We start from the raw sequence: 27,524 nt of genomic DNA, 5'->3' as shown, positions 1-27,524 counted from the left end.
CTCTCCTCAAGAGTGCGAGAGGCTGAGCTGACAGACCCGAGCCTGAGGGGCGGTCCAGAGGCTCCTTGTCCCAGAAGCCCTTGCGGCACAAGGGCGAGATGTTTGGGTTCCCGAGAGATCCGTGGGGTCAGAGACGATAAACCCAGTGGATCGAGGAGTGGAAGAAAAGGTATGGAGCAGGACGAGTCCAGGGACGAGCGGGGTGTGGAGAGGGTGGGTGGGACGAAAGCGAGACAGCAGTGCGTTGCAGTACGCCGGAGGAACAGGGACTCAGCCCCATGGAGGGGAAGAAATTGAGGCGTGGGTGAAAGTAGTAAAGGACGCTGTAGCCCCTCTTACAGACCTCCATCGTCCAACGAGGGGTACTGATAGTCATGATAATTTGCAGAAAATTTGTAGCCCTGGCTGGTGTATAGACTACTAGCCTGCGAACTGAAGGGTCACTGGTTCCATTCGTAGTCACCGCACATCGCCACCTTGTGGGCTAGCTTCCAGGTGGGGGGTGCGTGAAAGGCAACCACACATTGGTGTTTCTCTCCTCCTCTTCTTCCCTTCCCCTCTTTCTAAACCAGTTTCAGGTATACGAACGCCCGATAGACTTATTCCACTCATTAAAAGATTCATTGGTTTTTTCTTGTAGGCACCTGACCAGTGATTAAACTGCAACCTTGCCATACGCGAGCAATGCTTCACTAACTGAACCACCAGTAGGGGCTCAGTTTCAGGCCAAGTGGGTAAACACACTGTGCTGTCTGTCCCACTGGAACACTTCAGTAAATCAGCACTGTACAGAAGTGGGAGACTAAGTATTGATCACCAGCAGCTTGTACCCTTTTGGAGACGAGCAGGAGGACACTAGGTCACAGGGCCCAGTCAGCAGCCGTTTACCCAGGTTCATAGAATCATATCAAATAACAACCTGTACAAAATAGTTAATAGTTTCCCATATATCAATAAATGCTTTATGTATTGTTTTATTGTTCACAGAGTACCATTCTTATATTGTTTGCTATTTATTATTGGTAATAGGTCGCTATCAACATCAATAATGAGATATTAAGTACACCATGACCTAGGCTGTGGGTGAGGCACAGACAAGATAATGCCCCTGCCTGACTGAAGGCACTTTATTTTCACAGGAATTCTGGTTGCGCGGGGCAGGGAAGGGGGGGGGGGGTGGTCAGGACAATCTGTCATGTGAGAGAGGATTTTTCTCCTGTAACAAATAGCCCTGCAGGGAGGGGACTAAAAGGGTGGGTTTCAGCAGAACAGCCACTTTCCCCATCTCTGCTACTGAAGGTCTGGGCCCTGCCACCTGGTCTGACCATTCCCAAGCCAAGAATGCCAGGCTGGGAGGGGCAGATGGCTTCATACCTTGGGCAGGCTTGCTGGGTTCCTGGGTTCCTGGGGCTCCTGGCGGGTATTTGGATCCCCTCCCCCTAAGCGTTCACACTTATTTTGGTAGGATAACTTGTACATGTACCTATTGCACCTTATGATTGTTTAAAATGACATTGGTCTCCTTTAATGTAAACTTCTATTTAAAAAAAAATTAACAGACCCTTAAGAGAAACTATGCCTTCTGATGCAATTATTATTAATTCAGATGCCAAGAAAAATGTTTCTTCCCCTCATACAAAACTTGGCACCTTCTGCTGTTGCAGGGAACCTGGGGGCTGGGTGTGGGGTAAATGAGGACAGGCACAGATGTGACAACCTGACCTCTAGACAAGATCCAGGCACTTGTCACAAAGTAACAATGCCCCCATGGACCCACTCCCACGCCTTCCTTTCTCTTTCCTCACCTCTGTTTTACTCTACAGGAGATGAAGACCAGAGACACAGTGCCACTAGCCACCCTCCCAGATACTGTACCTGTAGGGAGGCTTGCTTTGCACCAGGTCCTGCAGCTGCTGGGGAAGCAAATGTTGAGAATTCCGTGGCCTGTCCTCACCACCCATATTCCTAAGACAAGTCTGGTCAGGATTTCTCTTGCATCCCACCCGTGGGCTCCAATATCAAGTCTGGTGCTGGCCCATGGGCTCAGGACCTACCAGTCAGGTATGGATTCTAAGATCCCCCAATTCCCTGCTATGTGTCACGTGAGGTAGAAATTCCTGCTGAACGTTTTCCTGCACTTGCCACCCTGGTAGGGCTTGTCTTCCACACGATCCTCCTGTGGATTGGGGGGGTGGTGCAGGGGAAGTTCCTGATGAAGGCTTTCCTGCACTGGCTGCACTTAAAAACTTCTCCACAGGGGGACTGGGCAGGATATTCTGCAGGGATGAGTGTGTATTGAAGTCCTTCTCTCAGATGGAGCACTGGCAGCGCTACTACCTGGGGCTGGTGCTTGTGCTGCCTGAAAAGAGTTCTTGTGAACTGCCTTGTCGCACTCCTCTCACATGCATGTCTTCTCCTTGCTATGCGTCCTTTGATGCACAATCAGGTTCGATTTTTGGCTGAAGGCCTTGCTGCAGACACCGCACGTGTACGGCTTCTCCCCACTGTGTGTCCTCTGATGCACATAGAGGCTCCATTTCTGGCTGAAGGCTTTGCTGCAGTCCCCACAGGAGTATGGCTTCTGCCCAGTGTGTGTCATCTCATGCAGGATGAGGTACCTTCTCCGACTGAAGGCCTTGTCGCAGTCACTGCACGTGTAAGGCTTCTCCCCAGTGTGCATCCTCTGATGCACCATGAGGCTGCCATTCGCAGTGAAAGCCTTGCCACAGTCCCCGCACACATATGGCTTCTTCCCAGTGTGTGTACCCTCATGCAGTAGGAGGTACTTTTTCTTCCTGAAGCCCTTGCCACAATCCTCACACACATATGGCTTCTCTCTGGTGTGTGTCCTTTGATGGGCATACTGAGTCGATTTCCTGCTGAAGACTTTGCCGCAGTCCCCGCACACGTATGGCTTCTCTCCAGTGTGCAACCTCTGATGCTCGATGAGGTGCCTATTCTCTCTGAAGGCCTTACCACAGACCCTGCACACATAAGGCTTCTCCCCAGTGTGTGTCCTTTGATGCACACATAGGTTTGATTTCTGTGTGAAGGCCTTACCACAATCCCCACATGAATATGGCTTCTCCCCGGTGTGCATCTGCTGATGCAAATTGAGGCTTGATTTCTTACTGAATGCTTTCCCACAGTCCACACACACATATGGCTTCTCCCCAGTGTGTGTCCTCTCATGCTGGACAAGGTACTTTCTCTTCCTGAAGGCCTTGCCACAATCCCCACACATGTACTGCATCTCCCCGGAGTGCATGCTCAGATGCTTGATGAAGTGACTATTCCATCTGAATGCCTTGCCGCACTCCCTGCACACATATGGCTTCTCCCTGGTGTGCGTCCTCTGGTGTAGGATGAGGTTATCCTCCTGGCTAAAGGACTTGCTGCACACCCCACACATATATGGCTTCTCCCCAGTGTGGATTTGTTGGTGTTTCCCCAGGGATGAACTATAGCTGAAACCCTTGTCACAGTGTCCGCACTTGTATGTCTTCTCTGCACAAAGTTGGGAGGGAGGACTGAGGCTGGAAGTACCTGAGTTCTTCCCACATATGGTGAATGGGTGCATCCCCACTCCTCTTGGTGAGGCTGACATGGGGCTCTGGTGGATGAATGCTTTAAATGCACAACATTCAGTGGCTAACACTTGGGACATGTCCAAATGCTCCATACAGATCCCTGTGCTCCTCTGTAGATGCCCCACCCTGTCTCCCTGTATCCCTGCTTTTCCACAGGCATAATCCTGGGCTCCATTCCTCATAAGTCCTTCCACCACCACAATGGATGTTCTGTCTTCCCAAGAGTCCTTCTGTGGGTCAGGTTCATTCACGTCCCCTTCAGTCTCCAAGTCTGAGGGGAGGGGAAAGAGATAACAACACACATGCAGTTAACAACACTGGGAGGGAGGATGTCCCCAAGATACCACAACGTGCAGCTTCAGAGTAGGAGACAGTCTGTCATGGGCACAGAGGGAGAAGAAAAGCTGTGATCTGAGACAGTGAGTTGTCGGGAGGTGAGCAGAGAGAGAGAAAGGCCTGATTGGGAGTGGGTACAAAGGCAGCCAGCACAGATCAGTGCTGGGAGGAAACCCTGAAGAGACAGAAGAAGAAAACAGGCCTGGAGGAGCACATCAAATAATCCCACACCCCCATGGAGGGTTCACTGCACCTGGCTCCTTTCTTCCAGGTCCTGTCCTGCATGTCTGCAAAGACCTGTGCTTCCCAAAATATTGCCTGTCATTACTAACGATAAAATAAGAGCTGATTCCCTGTGCCTGTAGTGCTTGTGCTCTGCCTCCCCACATGCCACTGAAGCTCCCAAATTCCTACACTGCCCAGGAGTGGCCTTGCCCTTGGGCTGGCTCCTCACACCTCCCCTGAGCACACTAATTCCTCCCTGGTGACCAAGCGCTTCAAGCATGTTGTGCCTCATCCCATGGGATCCTCTATTTCTGTTTAAAGCCTAGGGGGCTGCCCTAAGTCCAGACTCTGCATATGCTCTTTAAAGTTCATCCAAACACTTAGAAACTGTGAGATCTTACACAAAAATCACATTAAAAAGGGGAAGATGCTGCTATATGTAGCCCTCCTTCTATGGTGGCAACAAGGAACGCAGGAGTGGTAAGCAGCTGCCTCCCTACCCCATTGAAGACATCACTGGATACATACATGCAGGGACTGATACCCATCCCTTGGGTCTACAACTGGAACCAATCCTAATATTCATTATCAAGTGAAGTATGCCAAAAGTAGAATATTATTCAGCAATAAAAAGAAGTCAGCTATTGCACTGAATGCCTAGCTCCATGGTTAGAGCTCTGTGGAGTGCACAAAGACTGCAGGTTGGATCCATGTTCAGGGCTTATATGGGATGCAACTGATTGATGTTTCTAACACATTCTCATCTTTCTCTCAAAACAATAAAAAGGAAGGAAAAAAATGAAGGGAACCATTCAAATATATGGTAGGCATGAGTGAACCTCAACTAAATGATGAGAAGGGTAAGAAATTAAGATAAAAAAATAAATGTATGTGCCATATGATTCCATATATAAAATTTTACAATAGGCCCTGGCTACTGTGGTTCAGTGGATTGAATACTGGCCTGCAAACCAAAGGGTCGCAGGTTCAATTCCTAGTCAGGGCACATGCCTGGGTTGTAGGCTGGGTCCCCAGTAGTGGATGGCCAAGAGGCAACCACACATTCATGTTTTACTCCCTCTCTTCCCCTCTCTCTAACGTAAATAAAAAGAAGAAAAAAAAATTATAGAAAAAGCAAACTAAACCCAATGGTTGCTGGAGTTTGCAACCATTAAAGAAATTAAAGAAAAATTGTATGAGCTAAATTAAAGAAAACTGTATGAGCTAATGGACATATGTGCATCATGACAATGATTTCTCAGATGGATACAAATGTCAAAAATGGGTCAAATCATAAGCTTTAACTATATGCAGTTAATTGTAGGTCAGGTAAACCACCAGAAAAGCTGGTAAAGAAATGGGAATATACACTAATTGTGAACGTGTTTTTACTGAACCATAGTGTTAGGGACATCTCTGTGTGTCCGTGAGTACTAAGAGTACTCATCTTTGAAGCCCTAGCTGGCATAGCTCAATGCTTTGAGTGCGGGCTGTGAACCAAAAGCATTGCAGGTTCGATTCCCAGTCAGGGCACATGCCTGGGTTGCAGGCAATGGACCCCAGCAACTGCATATTGATGTTCTCTCTCTCTCTCTCTTTTTCCCTCCCTTCCCTCCCTAAAAATAAATAAATAAAATCTTTAAAAAATATAAAATGTATTAAAAAAAAGTACTCATCTTTGAAGACCTCTGTCATTCCCAACATTATCATACACCTTCATTTGTTCAACAATCTTATACTGGGCATCTAGGGCATTTCTCTGGAATTTTCTTCCTATAAAATCTTGGCACACTTACAGGAGATTTTTTTAAGGAAATATTTCACCAATGGAATTACTTGAATTTGGTTCAGAACACACTGTCTTTCCAAAGAGCTGTCCTAACAGCACGCATCTAAAATAAGCAGTCCCTTTCTCTGTACCCTCATAATACAGGAAGATATTACTTCTTTTTTTATACCACAGCTGAGGACAGTCTTACACAGGGAGGAAGGGGGTGGGGAGGGACAGGGGAAAGAGTGAAAGAGAAAGAAACATTCATCAGGGTGAGAAATGTCGATTGGTTTTCCTCCTGGATATGTACCATTGGGGATAAAATTCATAACCCAGGTATGTATCCTGACATGGAATCGAACCCACATCCTTATAGGTTGGGAAATGCTCCAAACAACTGAGCCACACCTGGGCAGGGTCACTATTCTTTTCATACCAGTGTACCTCATAGGTAAAAATGGTATTTCTGTAAGTCAATTGGTACTTCTTTGATGATTAGTACGGTTCAAAAATCTTTGTAAAGTGTAACTCCATGCATTTGTATATCTGAGAACTGAATGCTAATAAGCGGGATCCATCTCTATCATTCATTTGGTGCTTTTCTCATTTATGTGTAGCAGTTCTTTATATACTTATAATCCTCTGGCTGTTATATATGTGCTAAGTACTCTTTCCCACTTCGTTATCTATCAACTTTATTTTTATCTTCCAGTAATCTGAACATCCTATGTGTTGGATCTGTCCACCTTTTCTATTTCTGTGTCATCCTGAAGTAACAGGCACATGGTGAGTAACACAGGGAAGCTGTCCCCTTACCCAGCGAGACCAGGTTCCAGTAGGTCTCCATCATCACATCCCTGTACAGGTCCTTCTGTGCAGGCTTCAGCTGCTGCCACTCCTCCTGGGTGAAGTCCACAATCACATCCCTGAATGCCACTGACCCCTGTAAGAGGAAGCGCACACCACTCATCACACTCAGGAGATGCAGCCAGGTGGGCTGGGCAGATCAGGAAGGCACAGAGAATGCACCTGATGTGGGGTCGAGAAGGTGTGGAGCTCTGAAGGCTCTAAGGACTCAGTGTGCTTAGAGCCTAAGTACACTGGGTGGACCATAAACAGACAAATAAACTGTGGCTCTGTTCACAGGAAGGCAAACAACACAATTCAAAAATGGGGACAAAAAACATGAACAGACATATCACCAAATAGGACATACAGATGGCCAATATACAAAAGAAAAAATGCTCAACGTCATTCATCATCAGAGAGCTGCAAACTAAAACCACAATGACAATGACCTCACACAGGTGAGAAGGAAATCCCCTCTATGGAACCTCAACTGTCAATAACAACATAACAGGGGCCTGAGCAGTAGCAGCTCTCAGGGGTGTCTCGGAAATCAGAAGGGGTGATCTCAGGTTAGGTTCATGGAGGAGGATTCTGGGTGGAACTGGTGGGTCAAGACCTGAGGCTTAAACAACACACTGGAGCACTGAGGACACTGATGTCAAAATAGCCAAACAACAAAGTTACTAGTGAAAATGAAAAATGTGTCTTTTACTGTACAGAAAAAATATAACAGACTTATTTGTCAACCCAGTAACTATAACCTACTGAAATTACCATCGAGGTCACAAACTCATCCACCACGTCCCACAGTTCCCTCCTGTCCCCCTTTATTATTGCACTTATTTCAATTTAATTTTTTAAATAGAACTCCTTATGAAAATCTTTCCTTAGTCTCCCTGCCTGAATGGACTCACTCAATGAATTTTTTACTGAGCAGCCTCCAGGCACTGAGCCCAGATGGGAGAGACTGAAAGCCTGAGTCTGTCCTGGGCATCTGGGTGCCCACACTCTACAGTAAAAGTGTGGGAAGTGAGCCCTGGCTGGTGTGGCTCAGTGAATTGACTGCAAGCCTGTGAAACAAAGGGTCAGTGGTTCGATTCCCAGTCAGGGCTAATGCCTAGGTTGTGATCCAGATCTGCAATTGGGGGTGCCTAAGAGGCAACCACAGATTGACGATTCTCTCCCTCTCTTTCTCCCTCCCTTCCCCTCTCTCTAAAAACAAATAAATAAAATATTTTTTTAAAAGTGTGGGAGGTGAGACACAGGGCCTCTCTCCCAAAGAGTTGGGAGATTCCCCTGAAATAGGAATTGAACTAAAGCCCTCTGAGTGCGCTCTGGGTACATGACTGAGGCCGCTCATTCCAGGGCTCCATCTGTTTTGGAATCCTGTGTAATGGCAGAAACCACTTTGCCACAAGAAAAACTTCACCCAGTTCCAATGAGCTGAAATCAGGCTCTATTTTGTTTTCAATCCTCAGTTAAGGATATATATATATTGATTTTATTTATTTTTCTTTTTTATGTACTTTATTGATTATGCTATTATAGTTTTTCCACCTTCCTGCCTTTATTCCCCTCCACCCTGCAAACCCCCTCCCACCTGCATTCCCTCCTTTTAGTTCATGTCCATGGGTCGTACATATAAGTTCTTTGGCTTCCACATTTCCTATACTATTCTTAACCTCCTCCTATTTTCTATCTACCATTTAGGCTACTTATTCTCTGTACCTTTTCCCCTTCTCTCCCTCTCCTACTCCCCCACTGATGACCTTCCATGTGATCTTTATTTCTGTGATTCTGTTCCTGTTCTGCTTGTTTGCTTAGTTTGCTTTTGTTTGTTTCTTTTTTATGTTTGGTAATAGTTGTGAGTTTGTTGTCATTTTACTGTTCATATTTTGATCTTTTTTTACATAAGTCCCTTTAACATTTCATATAATACGGGCGGGGTGGTGATGAACTCCTTCAACTTGACCTTATCTGAGAAGCACTTTATCTACTCTTCTATTATAAATGACAGCTTTGGTGGATAGAGTAATCTTGGATGTAGGTCCTTGCCTTTCATGACTTCAAATACTTGTTTCCAGCCCCTTCTTGTCTACAAGGTTTCTTTTGAGAAGTCAGCTGATTGTCTTATGGGAACTCCTTTGAAGGTTACTGTCTCCTGTTCTCTTGCTGCTTTTAAGATTCCTTATCTTTAATCTAGGCTAATGTAATTATGATGTGTCTTGGTGTGTTCCTCCTTGGGTCCAACTTCTTTTTGACTCTCTAAGCTTCCTGGACTTCCTAGAAGTCTTCCTTTGCCAGATTGGGGAATTTCTCCTCCATTACTTTTTCAAGTAAGTCTTCAATTTATTGGTCTTCCTCTTCTCCTTCTGGCAGCCCTCTGATTCAGATGTTGGAACGTTTAAAGATGTCCTGGAGGTCCTAGGCCTCTCCTCATTTTTTGAATTCTCATTTCTTCATTCTGTTCTGGTTGAATGTTTCTTCCTTCTGCTCCAAACCATTGATTTGAGTCCTGGTTTCCTTCCCATCACTGTTGGTTCCCTGTAGATTTTTGCTTCATTGCTGCCTGGGTCTTTTTTATGCTATTGAAGTAACCAGTGAGTTCCTGGAGCATCCTGATAACCAGAATTTGAATTGTGCATCTGATAGGATGGGTATCTCTTCGTTGCTTAGTTGTATTTTTTCTGCAGCTTTGAACTGTTCTTTCATTTCAGCTATTTTTTTTTTATGTTTTGTCTTGGCGCACCTGTTAGGTAGTAGGGGGCCAAGCCTTAGGTGTTCATCAGGGTGTGGAAACCCACATAGCTGGGTTGTGATGCTGTATGTGGGGGAGAGGTCCAAGAGGGAACAGTGCCACTTGCTCTACTCTCTACCAGTTTCTAGTCACTTCCCTGGCTACCCACAATCAAACTGGGCCCTTCTGGCGCCGATTCCTAGGTGGGTCGTTTGTGTAGGTTCTAGGACCCTGTGGGTCTCTCCCATGAGCTCTCCTATGAGGCTGGGAGTTTCTCCCACTGCCACCTCAACCCCCACAGGTGTTTTCAATCAGAGGTTATTTCCCTGCGAGGGAACCCTGGTTGTGTGATCTATCTCACTCTCCAGTTGTTCCTCCTGGTTTATCTGCACATGAATGTGGGACTGCCCAGTCTGCAAGCCACCATCTCACCTGGTTTGCCAGCCACCCCCTTGCCTGCCCCAGTCCTCGAGCTCCTGCCTTGTGGTGAGTCCTCTTCACCCAGCTGTCTGTCTCAGCCCCTCCTACCAGTCTGGATGAATGTTTCTCCTTTAACTCCTTGGTTGTTGGACCTCCATACAGGTCGATTTTCTGTAAGTCTGGTTGTTTTTTGTTTTAAGTTTGTTGTTGCCCTTCTTTTGGTTGTGTGAGGAGGCATAGTGTGTCTACCTACACCTCCATCTTGGCCAGAAGTCTACATATTGATTTTAGAGGTAACGGAAGGCAGGGTCAGAGAGAGAGACAGAGACATCGATATGTTCCCATCATGCATGTGCCCTGACCAGGGATCGAATAATCCACAATGTTTTGGTATTTGGGATGATGCCATAACCAATTGGGACACCCAGCCAGGGCAGGCTCTGTTATTTAGAAAAATGAGAATGCAATTACACTAACAGACATTAAGACATTAAGAAAGAGAACTTCAGCTCTCCCTGGTGTCGCTTGGTGGCTTTAGCACAGGTTGCAAACTGAAGGGTTACTGGTTCAATTCCCAGCCAAGGCACATGCCTGGGTTGTGGGACAGGTGCCCACTGGGGGCCTTATCAGGCGCAACCACACATTGATGTTTCTCTCCCTTTATTTCTCCCTCCCTTTCCCTCTCTCTAAAAATAAATAAAATCTTTAAAAAAAAAGAAAGAAAGAAAAAAAGAAATTGAATCTCCAAGAGCCAACAACAGGGAATTAACAACCATCCACAAATTCTAAACAAAGTTGGTTAAAGGGAACCAAGGCAATGGTTACAGAGAATGTAAAAGTGGAGATATCATGGTGCAGCCACACTGGAAAACAGGAGGATTGTTCCTTAAATGGTTAAATATACTGATATCAAAGGACCCATTATTGCCTCTCCTACAGTCAAAGGAAATGAGATCCAACAAAAAATGTGCACAAATGTTCACAGAAGCATGAGAAATAACACCCAGTAAGGGGAACCAACCCAAATGTTACCCTTGATAAGTGCATACAACAGGGTCTACCTGCACAATGGCATAGTATGCAGCCATTGAAGAGCACACCTACTACAACACAGATGTACATCAAACACATGCTGGTCAGTGAGAGCAGCAAGACACAAAAACGCACATGTTATGTGATTCCACTTATAGAAATGTGCAGCCCTGACTGGGCAACTCAGCTGGTTGCATGCAGTGTTGTGTGTACAACCAAAGGTTAAGGGTGTGGTCCTAGTTGGGGCGCATATGGGAGGCAACTGATCAATGATTTACTCAGATTGATGTCTCTTTCCTACTGTATCCTCCATTCCCTTCTCTCGAGAAATAAACAAAATCTCAATAAAATAAAAGCAAAGTTGCCCACTATAAACAGCTAAAAATATTCCTAGAAATCAAGCCTCACAGTCCCAGCTGGTGTGGCTCGGTGCATTGAGCACCTGCTTGCAAACCAAAAGGTTGCCGGCTCATTTTCCAGTCAGGGCATATGCCTCAGCTGTGTGCCAGATCCCCATTTGGGGATGTGCAAGAGGCAAGCACACATTGACATTTCTCTACCTCCCATTCTCTAAAAATAAAACAAATGAATGTTTAAAATAACACCAAAATCATAAAAAGCTGTAACTGTTGTCACTCAGTGGATTGAGAACCAGCCTAAAATTGAAAGGTGTCCTGTTTATTCCCACTCAGTGCACATGAGTGGGCAGTGGGCAGGTACCAAATTGGGCTGCTGCTACCGAAGACCCAGGAATATTTATCTCGCACTTGGATGTTTCTCTCCCTATTTTTCTCCCTCCCTCTCCTCTCTCTGAAAAATAACAAAAACCTTAGCACAGTTTCTTCACTTTTGTAATTTATAAAATGAAAAACTGAAACATACAAAATGCAGGGCAAGTATTGATGCCCAGCCCTGGCTAAGTGGCTCAGTTGGTTGGAACTCTGTGCTAGACAGCAAATAGTTGAGGGATCTATACCAGCTTGGAGCACATGTGCGAGGCAACTGATTGAAATTTCTCTCTCACATCTGTGTCTCTCCCCACCTGCACTCTTCCTGTCTCCCTAAAACTGAACCAACATTCTCCTGTTGATTAAAAAACGATTTACCCCCACGTGTGTGTGTGTGTGTACACGAAAGGGTGGCTGGTTTTATTCCCAGCCTGGGGCACATGCTGTGTTGCAGGCCAAATCCCCAGTAGGGGGCATGCAAGAGACAACCCTACATTGATGTTTCTCTCCTTCTCTTTCTCCCTCCCTTCCCCTTTCTAAAAGTAAATAAAAATAAAATCTTTAGAAACAAAAAAAAATACTGATTTGATAGACAGAAGGAAAGAGATGTTGTTCCACTTATTGATGAATTCACTGGTTGCTCCTAGAAAGTATCCTGACCAGGGATCAAACCTACAATCTTGGCATACGAAGATGAACCTCTAACCAACTGAGCTAAATCTGTACACTTTTTTTGTGTTTTTTTAAAAGATTTTATTTATTTATTTTTAGAGAGAGAGGACAGGAGGGAGAAAGACAGGGGGAGAAACATCAATGTGTGTGTGCCTCTCATATGACCCTACTGGGGATGTGGCCCCCAACTGAGGCATGTACCCTGACTGGGAGTCGAAATGGTGCCCCTTTGGTCCGGAGTCTGCACCCAATCCACTGAGCAACATCAGCCAGGGCTAAATCTGTACATTTTTTATTGTCAAATGTTTCTTCCACAGAAGGAAATTTAGAGAAAAATACCACAACTAGACACCCACTAAAACATCATGAGGACAGTCTGCAACATTCACCACTTGTTGGGACCCACCCAGCAGGTTTTAGAAGCTGTGACTTCCCAGGGTAAGGCTGAGTAAGAGATCTTGGGACCATAAGCCACCAAGGAGACAAAGCTTATCTTCCTGGTAGGGGCGTCGCCTCTACCTCCTTTTACTTCAGCCTCCTTGGCCCTGGGCAGATGACTGGTTAGCCAGTGCTGGGTAAGATTCCTCAAGGGAGGGATGACCTAAGACAGGCATGGTCATGAAGAGGCCCTCAGGGAAGGACTTGGGGGCTATGGAAAAAGGGGGTAATGGACCTTTACCCCTTGGCTTTGACATAGCCTGAGTTCTCATTCTGTCTGCAAGAAGACTCCTAATCTCTTGGCTGCCTTACTCCCCCACCTGACTTAAGCCTCAAACAATGCTGAGGAGGAACTGGTGGTTCCCCCTGCCAGGGGAAATAAGGCCTAAGAAAAAATGCATAAAATCCTGTGAAAACTGCTTTGCTGAGAGGTCCTCAATTTTCTGATAAGGGTCCAAGTGTAAAATGAGTTTCTTTCCCAAAGTTTTATAGCACTTTAGCTAATAGTCCCTGACTCAGAATAGGCCCTCAGTTTTTTGTATGTTACCTATTGTTTGATCATTACTGCCTGACAATGACTGATGAGCTTTACCTATATTCCTGTGCAAACTGAACCCAGTAAAAACCAGTTGAGGAACAGGCTCCTGGCCCTTCTTCTTTGAGAGATCAGCCACCTTCCTCCCCAGGCAGAGCATGTCTTGGTAGACTTATTCTTAACTGTGGAGGCCAGGGCAGGGTGGGGGATGCTCGGCAGGAGTTGGAAGGGTGGAGCCTGCCCCCACCCCCATATCAACTCCCACACTACAGGGGTCCTCCTCCCCACCTGCTCCAGTGCCCGGGCATTTAGTGCCCTCTGCCTACTTCTCAAGGTGCCTCATTGAGCACTTCCTGCCAGAGGCCTCTGTCACTCTTAATTAAGTATGTTGAAGCTGCCACATCCCAAGTACCCACAGGTGTCTCCTGAGATCCCTCAGGGTAGGACAGCTCACTCCTGAGCCATTCTGTCCCCTAAAGTTGAAAAATGCCAAGGTGAGGACATTACTATCTCAAGTCAGGGTGGACAAAACCCCAGGAGATGGGAAGAGAAGCCTGCAGCCTGATGGGATTTGCGGGAACCAAGGCTCATCCCTGTCCAGAAGTATAACCCTCACGAAGGAGGGGTCAGAGGGTGACATGACTCACCAGGGACTCCTTGGTTGGCACATGGGTGACCATCCTTCCAGTGCCTAGGGTGACCTGGACATGGCAGGCTGTGCACAGGGAGAGAGAGGAAAAGGCACAGTGAGAGATCAGGTGGGGGTTTGACCCACAATGCAGATATGACAGACACACACACTGCCAAGACAAGCAGACAAAAAAAGCCACACACATTAATAGGGAATGCATGCAGGGGGCCTATGGCATCCAAGGTCCTCAACCAACATCCCTGATTTAATCCTCCTGACACCCTGCATTGTTGGGGTTATTTTCACTCACCCCATTCCATAGATCAGGAAACTGAGGCCCAAAAAGGTAAGCTGTGTACCCAAAAAGATAAGGGTGGGATTAGGGTTGGGCTGAGTACATCAGGGTCCATATGCTTGGTGCACATGTCATACCCACACACATACTCTCCCCCAAGGCACACACCTGTGTACACACCCAATGCAATAGCCTATAGAGGGGAAAGGGATCCACTGTCCTCTATACCCTGGTCCTATGTCTGACTTACCCAGCAGGCACAGTGGGCCCAGGGCAGCTTACACCACTAGGAGACCTTGAAAATATCATCATTTCTTTTGATAAATTAAGAGAAAATGCAAATCTAATCCAGCCTGGACTATCTTTGTCCTTTTAGCAATGCAAACACTACTCCAAGTTTACTTTATTTAAAAGGAGGCCAGGAAGGCACAGTGGCCCTGGAAATAGCATGTGCATGTGGCTAGTGACCACTGAACCCAGAGTGGCCCTAGATATGTGGCTGCAGAGCCAGGGGTGGCAGCTGCTCCAGCTTCTCCTCTTCTGTCCTAGCTTTCTGACATTTCCTGCCATACATTGTTTCTTAGGGGAAATAAGAATTTCCTAGTGTGGTGTGTTTAGGGTGGTGGCTCTGGTACCTGGATGCCTAGGTGTGGAGTTGGGTGATTCACTTACAGTCTCTAAGCCTCAGTTTCCCCATCTGCAAAATGGGGATGGTCAGGGTCCCTACATAGAGTCACCGGGAGGCCTGTATAATGCCCAGAACGATACCCTGAGCACCCAACACACACTCCCTGAACAAATCCACCCCCGTCGGCATTGAGTAGGGTCTCTGAGCCTCTTTCTTGACCTCACACCTGGCTTCCACACACATCCTGCCCTCCCAGGGCCAGGGGAAGCTCTGAGGAAGGAAATGGCTCTGGGTCCCGCAGGGAGGCAGCTCTGCCAGGCCCACCTGTCCAGCAGGGCCGCCTTCTCCACGGTCTAGGTAGGGCACCCATGACGTTCGCGCACACACACGTCAGCCATGCCCAAAGTCAGAGGCCCTGGTACATATAGACATGGAAAGGCTCGGAGGGGAAAGGCTCGGACAGAACAGGTGCACCCCCACACGCACAGACACATCAGAAACACAGGCAGGCGCAGAGGAAGAGACCAGACACAGGGGGACACCTGGATGGCGCCCTCACGGGGAGACACCGCTGATGGAAAACAAAGGCTGACATGCACACAGATGTGGACACTGAGGGCCATAGAGCGGCCAAGACAGGCAGCCAACACACGAACGATCCAAGGAGAAAAACTCTAGCCTCCCGGACACACGCGGTGTTACACAAAGAGACACAAAGAGACCTCCCGGGAATCTCAGTAGGTTAAGTGAAACACAGAAACACACACAGCCACACGCATCACCTGCAACCCCACGCCCAGATCCATACCCAATATCCTCACGCCTCAGACTGGGCCCCACAAAGAGCACACGGCTACCTCTAGAAAGCGACTTGCGACAGCTAGAGTACACTGATAGTACTGCGCCTGCGCGGGTTGGCCTACTACACTTCCCATAACCCCGCGCGCGCCGAAGTGACATCCTCACCTGGCTCCCCTCTTAGTGAGCGGCACCTGAGGGGGCGGTCTAGAGGCTCTTTGTCCCAGAAGCCCCAACGGCGCAAGGGCAAGAAGGCGGTGTTCGGGAGAGATCCGTGGTGTCAGAGACAATAAACCCCAGTGGATCGGGAAACGTAAGAAAAAGTATGGGGCAGGATGCGGTCAAGGAGGAGCAGGGTGTGGAGGGAGTGGGTGGGACGAAAGCGAGACAGGGGTGCGTTTTGGTACGCCGGAGGAACAGGGAACTTAGCGTGCTGGAGAGATGAGAGGGAAACAGGAAAGTAAGGGCGTGTGTGCAGGCAGTAAAGGACGCTGTAGCCCCTCCACAGACCTCCAGCATCCAACGAGGGGTACTGATAGTTGTGCTGATTTGCAGAAAATTTGTAGCCTTGGCTGGTGTGGTTCAGTGCATAGTCTGCTGGCCTGCGAACGGAAGGGTCACTGGTTGATTCCCAGTCAGGGCACATCCCCACGTTATGGGTTGCGAGGCACGTGAAAGGCAACCACACATTGATATTTCTCTCCCTGTCTTCTTCCCTTCCCGTTTCTAAAAAGAAAAACTGTAAAGCGTACAGACGCTCCCAGATATGCAAGGGAATGGACCTTTCTTACCCTGCCTTGCCTATATAGGAACGTCCAATAAACGTCCCGCGTGTGGGAAGGGTATGGCGTACCCACGAGCAATAGTTTCTTCCCTCCACCACCTTCTTCCATGTGGCCATTCTAACATTTGCAATGCTCCTGGTCATCTTGCCCTGGTCCCATCTCCAACCAGGTATCAGTAAGCCAGGTATCGGTAAGGAATGAGGACTTTTCCCCTATCACTTACCTTCCTACCTGGGCCTATGTGGGCCTGTTCAGTTCAATACTTCATCCTGAAGCCCTGTTTCCTGGGGAGGGTATCTGCCTCCAGCATAAGATGTTCCACGTGAAAAAAGGCAGAGGCTCTATTATTAAAGCAATGCCACTGCTCTTGTAGCCTCACCATTGCCCAGGGCACAAAGATTGAGGACTCAGGTTATGACAAAGCCAAGAGGTGAAGGTCTTTCTGCCCCTTCTCTATAGATCCCTAAGTCCTTCCCTCATGGTCCATCTCAACTGTGCGTCTTCTTCTTCGGTTGCCCCTCCCCTTTTGAGGGGTCTTACAGGTCATTGGCTAACTAGCTATCAGCTCAGGCCAAGCAGGGGTGAGGGAGATACCGGCTGCGCTCTGGCCAGGAGGAAATGTTCTGTCTCCTTACTGGCTCATGTCCCCAAGTCCTTTTCACTCAGCCCTACCTGTGCAACCTTTTTGTCCATTAAGGAGGTACAGTCCCTGAAACCAGGCAGGATGGTTCCCAACAAACCGTATGTGTACCTTTTGCATGATGATTGTTTAAAATAACATTGGTTTCCCTTAATGTAGTTCTATTTAAAAAAAAAAAAATTAACAGACCCCTATGAGAAACTATGGTGTCTGACGCAATTAGTTCCCGTGCCAAAAAAATTTTTTCTTCCCTTCATAAAATACCCGGCACCTTCTGTTGCAGGAAACCTGGGGGCGGGGAGTGGGGCAAACAAGGACACCCAAAGATGTGACAACCTGACCTCTAGACAAGATCCAGGCATGTGTCACAAAGTGACGATGCCCCCATGGAGCCCACCTCCACATCTTCCCTTCTCTTTTCTCCTATCCATCCTCCACTTTACTACCTAAGAGACAGAGACCAGAGACACTGAATGTACTGTCCAAACTCCTACAAGTTTATTGGATCCAGGTCTGGAGCCACAGGACCCCTAGCCTCATTACCAGATATTAGAGCTGTATGGGGCTTACTTTGCACCTGCGGATGCTGGGGAAGCATATGGTGAGAATGCCTCAGTGTGTCCTCAACACCCATATTTCTAAGACAGGTCTGATCAGGACTTCTCCTGCTTTCTACCTGTGGGCTTCAATATCAAGTCTGGTGCTGGCCCATGAGCTCAGGACCTACCAGTCAGGTGTGAATTCTAAAATCCCCCAATTCCCTGCTATGTGTCACGTGAGGTAGAAATTCCTGCTGAAGGTTTTCCTGCACTTGCCACTCTGGTAGGGCTTGTCTCCCACAGAAACCACTTGGTGGATGGGGAACAAAAGGTTCCTGATGAAGGTTTTGCCACAATTCTCCAAGGTGGGGCTAGTCAGATGATTCTGTAAGGATAAGCATGTCATGAAGTCCTTCTGGCAGATGGAGCACTGGCAGGGGGCTCCCCAGTGGGCACTGGTCTGTGCTTCCTGAATGAGGAGTTCTTGCTAAAGTCTGTACTAGCCTAAAATCTATGCCTTCTCTTTAGGGGGCACCCCCGCTTTTTAAGGTTTTTAAATTTTTTATTTATTTTTGAAGAGGGAGAGAAACATCAGTATGTGGTTGCTTCTTGAGCGTCCCCTATTGGGGACCTGGCCCGAACCCAGAAACATCCCCTAACTGGGAAATGAACCAGAGACCCTTTGATTCACAGTCCAGCTCTCAATCCACAAAGCCATACCAGCCAGAGATGAAATCTGCATTCTTTGATGCTCAGTGAGGTTCCTGTTCTGCTGAAGACCTTGCCACAATCCCTGCATATGTATACCTCCTACCAGGTATGCATCTTGTGATGCTCGATGAAGCACCTATTCTCTCTGAAGGCCTGACTGGAGTCCTTGCCCACATACGGCATCTGCCAATTGTGCATCCTCTGATGCTCAACAAGGTTCTTGTTCACTCTGAAGGACCAGCCGCAGTCCCCACACACCTATGGTGTCTACCCTCTGTGTGGCCTTTTATGCACAAGCAGGCTAGATTTCAAGCTGAATGCTTTTCCAGTCACCACACACATAAGGCTTTTCCCTAATATGCATCATCTGATGCACATTGAGACTACATTAGTGGATGAAGTCTTTGCCAGTCCCCACACGAGTGCAGCTTCTCTGCAGTGTGTGTCTTCTCATGGTGGATGAGGCACCTTTTTTTCCTGAAGGCCTTGCCATTACTTCCAGCACTTATATGGCTTTTTCTGGCTGTGTGTCCTGTGGTGTCCATATTTTCTGAAGGCCTTCCCACAGTCCTCACACACCTATGGCTTCTCCCCAGTGTGCGTCTTCTGATGCTCCATGCGGCGCCTATTCTCACTATAGGCCTTCCCACAGTACTCACACGCGTATGGCTTCTCCCCGGTGTGCGTCCTTGAATGCACACGGAGGCTGCATTTCTGGCTGAAGGCCTTGCCACACTCCCCACACATGAATGGCTTCTCTCCGGTGTGAATCCTTTCATGCACAAGGAGGCTGCATTTCTGGCTGAAGGCCTTGCCACAGTAACTGCACCCATATGGCTTCTCCCCAGTGTGTGTTCTCTGGTGTAGGAAGATGTTACCCTTATGCCTGAAGGCCTTGCCACAGTGACCACAGACATATGGCCTCTCTCCGGTGTGTGTTCTCTGATGCACAATGAAGTCACATTTCTGGCTAAATGCTTTGCCACAATCCATGCACAAGTGCAGCTTCTCGCCGGTGTGCATCCTCTGATGCTCCATGAGACGCCTATTCTGTCTGAAAGCCTGGCCACACTCCCCGCACATATAAGGCTTCTCCCCTGTGTGTGTCCTCTGATGGACAATGAGACTCCATTTGTGGATGAAGGCTTTGCCACAGTCCCCGCAGGTGTGCAACTTCTCCCTGGTATGTATCCTCTGATGCTCGATGAGGTGCCTATTGTCTCTGTATGCCTTGCCACAATCCCCGCACACGTAAGGCTTCTCCCCAGTGTGTGTTCTCTGATGCACATCAAGGGCTGATTTCCGGCTGAAGGCTTTGCCACAGTCCCTGCACACAAATGGCTTCTCCCCGGTGTGTGTCCTCTGGTGTAGGATGATCCTGTCCTTCCGGCTGAAGGCCTTACCGCACTCCCCACACACATATGGCTTCTCCAAGGAATAGTTTCTTAGGTGCTTCCACAGGGATGACTTTGAACTGAAAGTCTTACTACAGTGTGTGCACTTGTATGTCTTCTTCTCTGCACAAAGTTGTGGGGGAGGACTGGGGCTTGAAGTACCTGAGTTCTTCCCACACATGCTAAAACAGTGCATCCCTGGCCCTCTTGGTCCTTCCAATCTTGATGGGGCCAGCAGGAGGCTCTGGTGGATGAATGTCTTAAATTCATAATACTTAGGAGCTAACACTTGGGACATGTCCAAAGGCCCTACACAGGTCCCTGTGCTTCCATGTTGCTGCCCCACCTTGTCACCCTTTATCTCCACTTTTTCACAGGAGTAACCCTGGGCTCCATTCTTCATGAGTCCTTCCACAACCGTCGCAATGGAGAGTCTGTTTTCCCAAGATTCCTTCTCTGGGTCCAATTCATTCATGTTCCATTCAGTCTCCAAGTCTGAGGGGAGGGGGAAAGAGATGAGGACACACATGTAGTTAACCACACTGGGAGGGAGGATCTTCCCAAGACATGACAAGGCACATCCTGACAGCAAAGGACAGCCTGTAGTGGGTACACAGGAAGTAGGGAAGCTGTGAAGAGAGAAAGTGGGTTATAAGGATGTGAAAACAGAGCAGTGGATTCAAACATGGCCTACATAGCTCAGACCTGGAGGAAAAGACAGAGAAGAGAACAAGGGAAAAAACGGGCAAGGAAGAGCACATCAAATGATTCCACACACCCAAGGAAGATTCACTGCACCCAGCTCCTTGCTTCCAAGCCTCGTGCACATCCCCAGACAGCTATGCTTCTTAAAGCATCACCTGTTATTACTAATGATACAGTAAGAGCTAATTCTCATGTTGTTGTGCTGGTTGTCTTCTGTCTCCCCATGTGCCAGTGAAGCTCCCACATGTTCACACTGCCCATGAGTGCCCTGCCTTTCAGCTGGCTCCTCACCCCTCTGCTTAGTACACCAATCCTTCCCATTAAAGCACTCCCTGGCAACATAAAACCTGAGATTCAGACCCTTCCCTTGAGTCTACAACTGGAAACAATCCTATTGTTCATCATCAAGTGAAAGGATAAACACACGGTGAGCTATCCCAGAAGTAGAATATGACTGCAATAAAAAGAAGTCAGCTCTTGCCCTGAATGCCTAGCCCAGCTGGTTAGAGTTGTCAAGTCCAGCAAAGACTATGAGTTGGATCCAAGTACAGGGCTTGTACAGGAGGGAATGGATTGATCTTTTCACATACTCTCCTTCTGTCTCAATCCAATAAAAAATATAAGGAAAAAAACTGAAGGAAATGATTGGTACACACAGTTCACGTTGAGTAAACCTGAAAGAAATGATGTGAAGTGTAAGAAATGAGATAAAAAATAAAATGTGCCCTATGACTTCATATATATAATATTGTAAAATAGGCAAAATACACAACAGTGGTTGCTGAAGAATGGAGCGTGGGCCAATAGAAAGAATAACTTTTGGGGCTAATGGATGTATCTGCATCACAACCATGATTCCTGGGTGGATACAAATGTTAAAATGCGTCAAATCATTTGCTTTAACTATGTGCAGTTAATAGTAGGTCAGTGAAACCACCAGAAAATCTGTTAACAAAATGGGACTGTACACTAAGTCTGAAAGTTAGTGTTTTTCCTTAAGAATATTATCCAAGAAAGAATATTATCCTTTCTTGTCAGTGAGGACAAAAAGTGCTCATCTTTGAAGAGTTTTCTGATTTCCATCATATTTCTACACTCTGATTTGTTCGTTCAGTGTCTTGGTGAATATATAGGTCATTTCTGTTCCTATGAAAAATCAGGGAAATTTCTATCAAGACGGAGCCATATGTAAACACACTTCACCACACCACTTCACATTATATGTAAACACCCTAACTACACCACAGTTGTATGGGATGGAAGATGGGCAAAAGGAAAGATAAACTATTTGGGCTAATGGACATGTCTGCATCTGTCCACCTTTTTTATTTCTGTGTCATCCTAAGGTGACAGGCACATGGTGAGTAACACTGCAAGGCTGTCCCCTTACCCAGCGAGATCAAGTTCCAGTAGACCTCCATCATCACATCCCTGTACAGGTCCTTCTGCTCAGGCTTCAGCTGCTCCCACTCCTCCTGGCTGAAGTCCACAATGACATCCCTGAACGCCACTGATCCCTATAAGAGGAAGCACATACAACTCATTGCAGGGCCCTCCTAACAGTGTTCAAGATAAGTGACCAGAAGGGCTGAGAGGATCAGGAAGGCACACAGGATGCATCTGACTGATGTCAACAAGGTGCAGAGCTCTGAAGGGCCCGACCACTCAGTGTCCTCGGTGCCTAAGTACACTGGATGGTCCTTGGACAGGCAACTAAATAAACTATGGGGCTGTTCAGAGGAAGGCAAACAACACAATTCAAAAATGGGCAAACAACCTGAACGGACACTTCTCCAAAGAGGACATGCAGATGGCCACTATATATACAAAAAAATGTTCAATATCACTTATCATCAGAGAGATGCAAACCAAATCCAAAGCAACATATCTCCTTACACATGTTAGACTAAAACCCCCATATGGACCCTAAACTAGTCAAAACCATCGAGACAGGTGCCTGGGCAGTGGCAACTCTCTGAGGTGTCTGGGAAATGGGAAGGGATGATGTGAGGTTGGGTCCATGGGGGAAGATTCTGGGTGGGACTGCTGGGTCAAAACCTCAAGCTTAAACGACATACTGGAGCACTGAGGAGGCTGTCTCCAAAATATCCAAACCAACAGTTATGTGAAAATGAAAAATGTGTCTTTTACTTTGCAGAAAAGAATGTGATGGAAGTTTTGGCCAACCCAATAAGTATGACCTACTGAAATTACCATCAAGGTCACAAACAGATCCACCACCTCCCAAAGTTTTCTCCTGCCCGCCTTTATTATTGCATTTATTTCATTTTCTGTTTTTAAATACAACTCCTACTGAAAGTTGTACCTATTCCACCCGCTTGAACAAACTCACTCAATGAAATTTATACCCAGCAGGCTCCATGCACCCAGCCCAGGCTGAGACAGACTGAAAACCCGAGTGGCTCCTGGACATCTGGGTGCCCACAATCTACAGCAAAAGTGTGGGAGATGAGACACAGTTCCCCTCATGAGAAGGGTTGGGAGATTCCCCTAGAAATGGGGCTTGCCTCCAAGTGAACTAAAGCCCTCTGAGCGCTCTATTGGTACATGACTGAGGACGCTCATTCCAAGGCTCCATCTGTTTGGGATTCTTGTCTAATGGCAGAAACCTCTTTGCCACACGAAAAAACTCACCCAGTTCCAAAGAGCTGAAATCAGGCTCTACTTTTTTTATTTTAATACTCACTCGAGTACATATATATTGATTTTGGAGGGAGAGGAAAACAGGGTCAGAATGAGAGACAACCACCCGGAAATCATAAACAATGTTGGTTAAAGAGGAAACCAAGGCAAAGATTACAGAGAAGGTCAAAGTGGAGATATCGTGGTGCAACCACATAGGAAAACAGTCAGACTGTTTCTTAAATGGTTAAATATACTGATATTGAAGGACCCACTATTTCCTCTCCTACACTCAAGGGAAATGAGATCAAACAAAAAACTGTACATGACTGTTCACAGCAGCATGACTCATAAAACCAAAAAGTGGAAACAACCCCAACATATACCACCTGATGAATGCATACAACAGGGACTACCTGCTTAATGGCATAGTATACAGCTATGAAATAGGATACCTACCATAACACAGATGTACATTGAAAACATGGTGCTCGGTGAAAGCAGCCAGATACAAAAAAACACATGTTGCGTGATTCCACTTATAGAAATGTGCAGCCGTGACTGGGTAACTCAGCTGAGTGCAGGGTGCACCATTGTGTGAACAACCACAGGTTAAGGGTATGGTCCCAATTAGGGCTCATATGGGAGATAAATGATCGATGTTTTACTCACATCGATGTTTCTTTCCTACTCTTTCTTGCTTCCTTCCCTTCTCACTAAAAATAAATAAATGAAATTAAAATGAAACAAAAATAAATTTCCCACCATAAGCAACAAATGGAGATTTCCTAAAAGTCAAGCCTCACAAGGCTAGCTAGTATGGATCATTGGATTGAGCATCACCCTTTGAATGTAAAAGTCTCTGCTTGGATTCGCAGTAGGGGCACATGCCTGGGTTGCAGGCCAGGTCCCCAGTTGAGGGTGTGCAAGAAGCAAACACACATTGATATTTCTCTCCCTCCCTTTCTCTGAAGTAAAATAAAATAAAAAAAGAGGAAATCATAAAAAGCCCTGGCTGTTGTGGTTGAGTGGAATGAACACCAGTCGATAATTGAAATGTCTCTTATTTGATTCTGAGTCAGTGCACATGCCTGAACTGCAGTCCAGGTTCCATGTGCGGGTATTATAAGAGACAACAGACAAATATTTATCTTGCACACCAACAGTTTTCTTTCTGTTTTTCCCTCCCTTCTGCTCTCTCTAAAAAATAAATAAAATCTTTACACAGTTGCTCCACTTGCATAATTTTTAAAAATGAAATTTAAAAATCATACAAGATGAAGGCCAAATATTTATGCCCAGCCCTGGTTAGGTGGCTCAGTTGGTTGGAAAAATGTCCTAGACAGGAAATAATTATGAGTTCTGTACCAGGTTGTAGCACATGTGGGAGACAACCCATCAAAATTCCTCTCTCACATCTGTGTCTCACTCCTGCTCTTTCTTTCTCTGCCTACAACTCAATGAACATATCCTCTATTGATGATAAAAGAAATACACTTACCTCCAGATATGTATATATATAAATTCTGGATTTTAGAGATAGAAAAATTATGTTCCACTTCTTGATTTCATTGGTTGCTTCTTGAAAGTGCTCTGACCAGGGATTGAACCCAAACCATGGCATATCAGAATTATCCTCTAACCAACTAAGCCACATCTGTACATTTTTTATTGTAAAGTTTTTCTTTCATAGAAGGAAATTTAGAGAAAAATACAACAAATTACCATCCACTAAAACATCATGAAACATCACAATAACAACCAGGGACATTCACTGGTCCCTCATGTCAGGCATCTCCTTCCATCCCCCTCCATTCTCCTGGGCATGTAGTACCCCTGCATACTTCTGAACGTGCCACATTGAGCATTTCCTGCCCGAGGCCTGTCACACTTCACTGAATATGTTGAAGCTGCCATATCCCAGATGCCTACAGGTGTCTCCTGAGATCCCTTATGGTAGGGCACCTCACTCCTGAGCGATTCTGTCCCCTGCGGTTGAAAAACACCAGGGTCAGCCCTGACTGGTGTAGCTCAGGGGATTCAGCATGCAAATCAAAGGGTTGCAGTTCATTTCCCAGTCAGAGCACATGCCCGGATTGCAGGCAAGGTCTCCGTCAAGGGGCAAGCAAGAGGCAACCATACATTGATGTTTCTCTCCCTCACTTTCTCCTTCCCTTCCCCTCTCTCTGAAAATGAATAAAAATATTTAAAAAAAAAAAGAAGAGGAAGAAAGAAAAAAAAAAACAAAACACCATGGTCAGGACAGAGTCTCTCAACTCAGGGTGGACAAAACCTCAGAAGATGGGGAAAGGGGCTTGAGGCCTGATGGGGTTGGGGGGATCCCTGCCCAGAAACATGACCCTAAGGAAGAAGGAGCCAGAGGGTGACAGGACTTACCAGGGAATCCTTGGTCCGAAGCTGGGTGGCCATCCTTCCAGCGCCTATGGTGACTTGGGCACAGGCAGACTGTGCACAGGGAAAGAGAGAAAAAGGCACAGGAAGAGATCAGGTTGAGGCCTGACCTGCAATGCAGACATGACAGACACACCCACTAGAAGACAGGCAGACGAGGACAGTCACACATATTAACAGTGAATGTACACAGGGGGCCTATGGCATCCGAGGTCCTTGACTCATGTCCCTGATTTGATCCACCTGACATCCTGCATTGCTGGGGCTATTTTCACTCACCCCATTTCACAGATCACGAAACTGCGGCACTAAAAGATAAGTCAGGAACCCAAGAAGATAAGGGTGGGATTTGGGTTGAGCTAGTATATCAGGATCCATGTGCTGGTGTGCACCAACATGTGCTGTCATACCCACATACATATACTCCCCCAACACACAGGCATGCCCACACAGCCAGTCCCAAGACTGGAGGGAGGAACAAGACCCTCTGGCTCCTCCCCACTGGGTCTGATTTACCCAGGAGGCACAGCGGGCACAGGACAGCTGTCGGCAATAGGAGCCCTTAAAAATGTCATCATTTCAGCACTAGCTGGTGTGGCTCAGTGGACTGAGCACCAGCCTACCAACCAAAGGGTCCCCAGTTTGATTCCCAAACTAGGGCATATGCAGGGATTGCACGCCAGGTGCCCAGTAGGGAGAGCCTGAGGCAACCACACACTGATGTCTCTCTCCCTTTCTTTTTACTTCCCTTACCCTCTCTAAAAATAAACATATAAAATTTTTAAATAAAAAATAAAAGGGATGCATCATCATTTTTTAAATGCAAATCTAATGCAGCCTGGACTTTTTTTTCTCCTTACAGCAATACAATCACTACTCCAAGTTTACTTTATTTAAAAGGAGGCCATGAAGACACGGTGGTCCTGGAAATAGCATGTACATGGGGCTGGTGATCCCTGAACCCAGACTGGCCCTAGATATGGGGCTGCAAAGCCAGGGGTGGCCGCTGCTCCTGTTCCTCCCCCTCCTCCTGGGTCCAAGCTTTCTGACATTTCCTGCTATCCATTGTTCTTAGGAGAAACAAAGATTTCCCACTGTGGGGTGTTTAGTATGGGTGTTCTGGTACCTGGATGCCTGGGTGTGGAGTTGGGTAATGCAGTTACCATTCTCTGAGCCTGTTTCCCATTTTGTACATGGTGAAGGTCCACCATGTACAAAAAAGTCACCATGCAGCCTGTACAATGCCCAGAACGATACCCTGGGCACGCAACACACCCTCCCTGAACAAAGTCCACCCTGGTCAGCATTAGGTAGGGTCTCTGACTCTCTTTCTTCACCTCAAACCTGGCTACCACACAGGCCCTGCCCTGAAGGCTCTGAAGGCGGGAAGGAGATGGGCTCAGACGCCCGCAGGCTGGCAGCTCTGCCAGGCCCGCCTGTCCAGGAGGGTCGTGGTCTCCACGCTCTCGGGAGGGCACCCTCGACGCACTCACTCACAAATGTCCGCAACGCCCAGAAACACAGATGCAGATGCACACAGACAGGGGAAGAGTCGCGCAGGACCGACAGCCGCCCCCCCCCACTACACACACAGACACACTCACACCCAGACACACAGGCGCACAGGAAGACACATCGGGATGGTGCCTTCACACGGAGACACCTCGGACTGAAATTAAGGCAGACACGCACACACAGGAACAAAGAAGGACCCCGGAGAGACAAAGACCTGCAGCCGACACACACACACACAAGAGCAAAGGCAAAACACAGGTGGCCTCGCGCACACCCGCGGTGACACACACCGGGTGACACACACAGACACACAAAGAGACCGCCCGGGGGTCTCAGCCCCACACATACACACACTCACAGCCACAGGCATTACCTTCACCCGTGCCACCACACCCAGAGCCGCGCTCAGTCTCCTAAAGCCCCTGCGCAGTCCGCGCTCAAATTCACTACGCGTTTATCTCACGAAAGAGAACGGCTTCCGTGGGGCACCCCGAC

General features: G+C 47.2%; 1 protein-coding gene and 1 long non-coding RNA gene across 5 annotated transcripts; one reads left to right on the top strand and one right to left on the bottom strand.

Moving 5' to 3' along the window:
* The first annotated feature begins 52 nt into the window (after window positions 1–52).
* Window positions 53–6,717, top strand: LOC123826797. The gene is made up of 3 exons (XR_006787133.1): window positions 53–169; window positions 641–2,061; window positions 6,635–6,717. It is a non-coding gene; the product is annotated as an uncharacterized LOC123826797 (long non-coding RNA).
* On the bottom strand, window positions 998–27,524 carry LOC123826593 (zinc finger protein OZF-like). 4 transcript variants are annotated; one of them, XM_045850590.1, is made up of 6 exons: window positions 27,403–27,524; window positions 25,500–25,568; window positions 21,850–21,976; window positions 13,981–14,048; window positions 6,739–6,865; window positions 998–3,861 (listed from the first exon to the last, which is right to left on the bottom strand). In XM_045850590.1, exons 2-6 carry the CDS (start codon window positions 25,530–25,532, stop codon window positions 2,399–2,401), a joined length of 1,818 nt encoding a protein of 605 aa, XP_045706546.1. In that variant the 5' UTR covers window positions 25,533–25,568; window positions 27,403–27,524; the 3' UTR covers window positions 998–2,398. The 4 variants fall into 4 exon arrangements, with proteins under 4 accessions (XP_045706546.1, XP_045706556.1, XP_045706564.1 ...); XM_045850600.1 differs by lacking the exons at window positions 21,850–21,976; window positions 25,500–25,568; window positions 27,403–27,524 and adding an exon at window positions 18,370–18,929; XM_045850608.1 differs by lacking the exons at window positions 21,850–21,976; window positions 25,500–25,568; window positions 27,403–27,524 and adding an exon at window positions 15,696–15,794.

The sequence above is a fragment of the Phyllostomus hastatus genome, unplaced genomic scaffold (assembly GCF_019186645.2).
Source record: "Phyllostomus hastatus isolate PE091 unplaced genomic scaffold, TTU_PhHast_1.1 phas_contig_133, whole genome shotgun sequence".
Lineage (NCBI taxonomy): Eukaryota > Metazoa > Chordata > Mammalia > Chiroptera > Phyllostomidae > Phyllostomus > Phyllostomus hastatus.
Note: the sequence above shows the minus strand (reverse complement) of the source record. Positions and strands in the feature narration are given on the sequence as shown.

Coding starts and splice junctions, on each gene's coding strand:
- LOC123826593 (XM_045850590.1), bottom strand. CDS start 25,532: ATGGCCACCCAGCTTCGGACCAAGGATTCCCTG. Junction 14,049..21,849: donor CTGGAACTTGATCTCGCTGG/GTAAGGGGACAG, acceptor CCCTGTGCACAG/CCTGCCATGTCCAGGTCACC. Junction 6,866..13,980: donor TGCCAACCAAGGAGTCCCTG/GTGAGTCATGTC, acceptor TTCCTCTTACAG/GGGTCAGTGGCATTCAGGGA.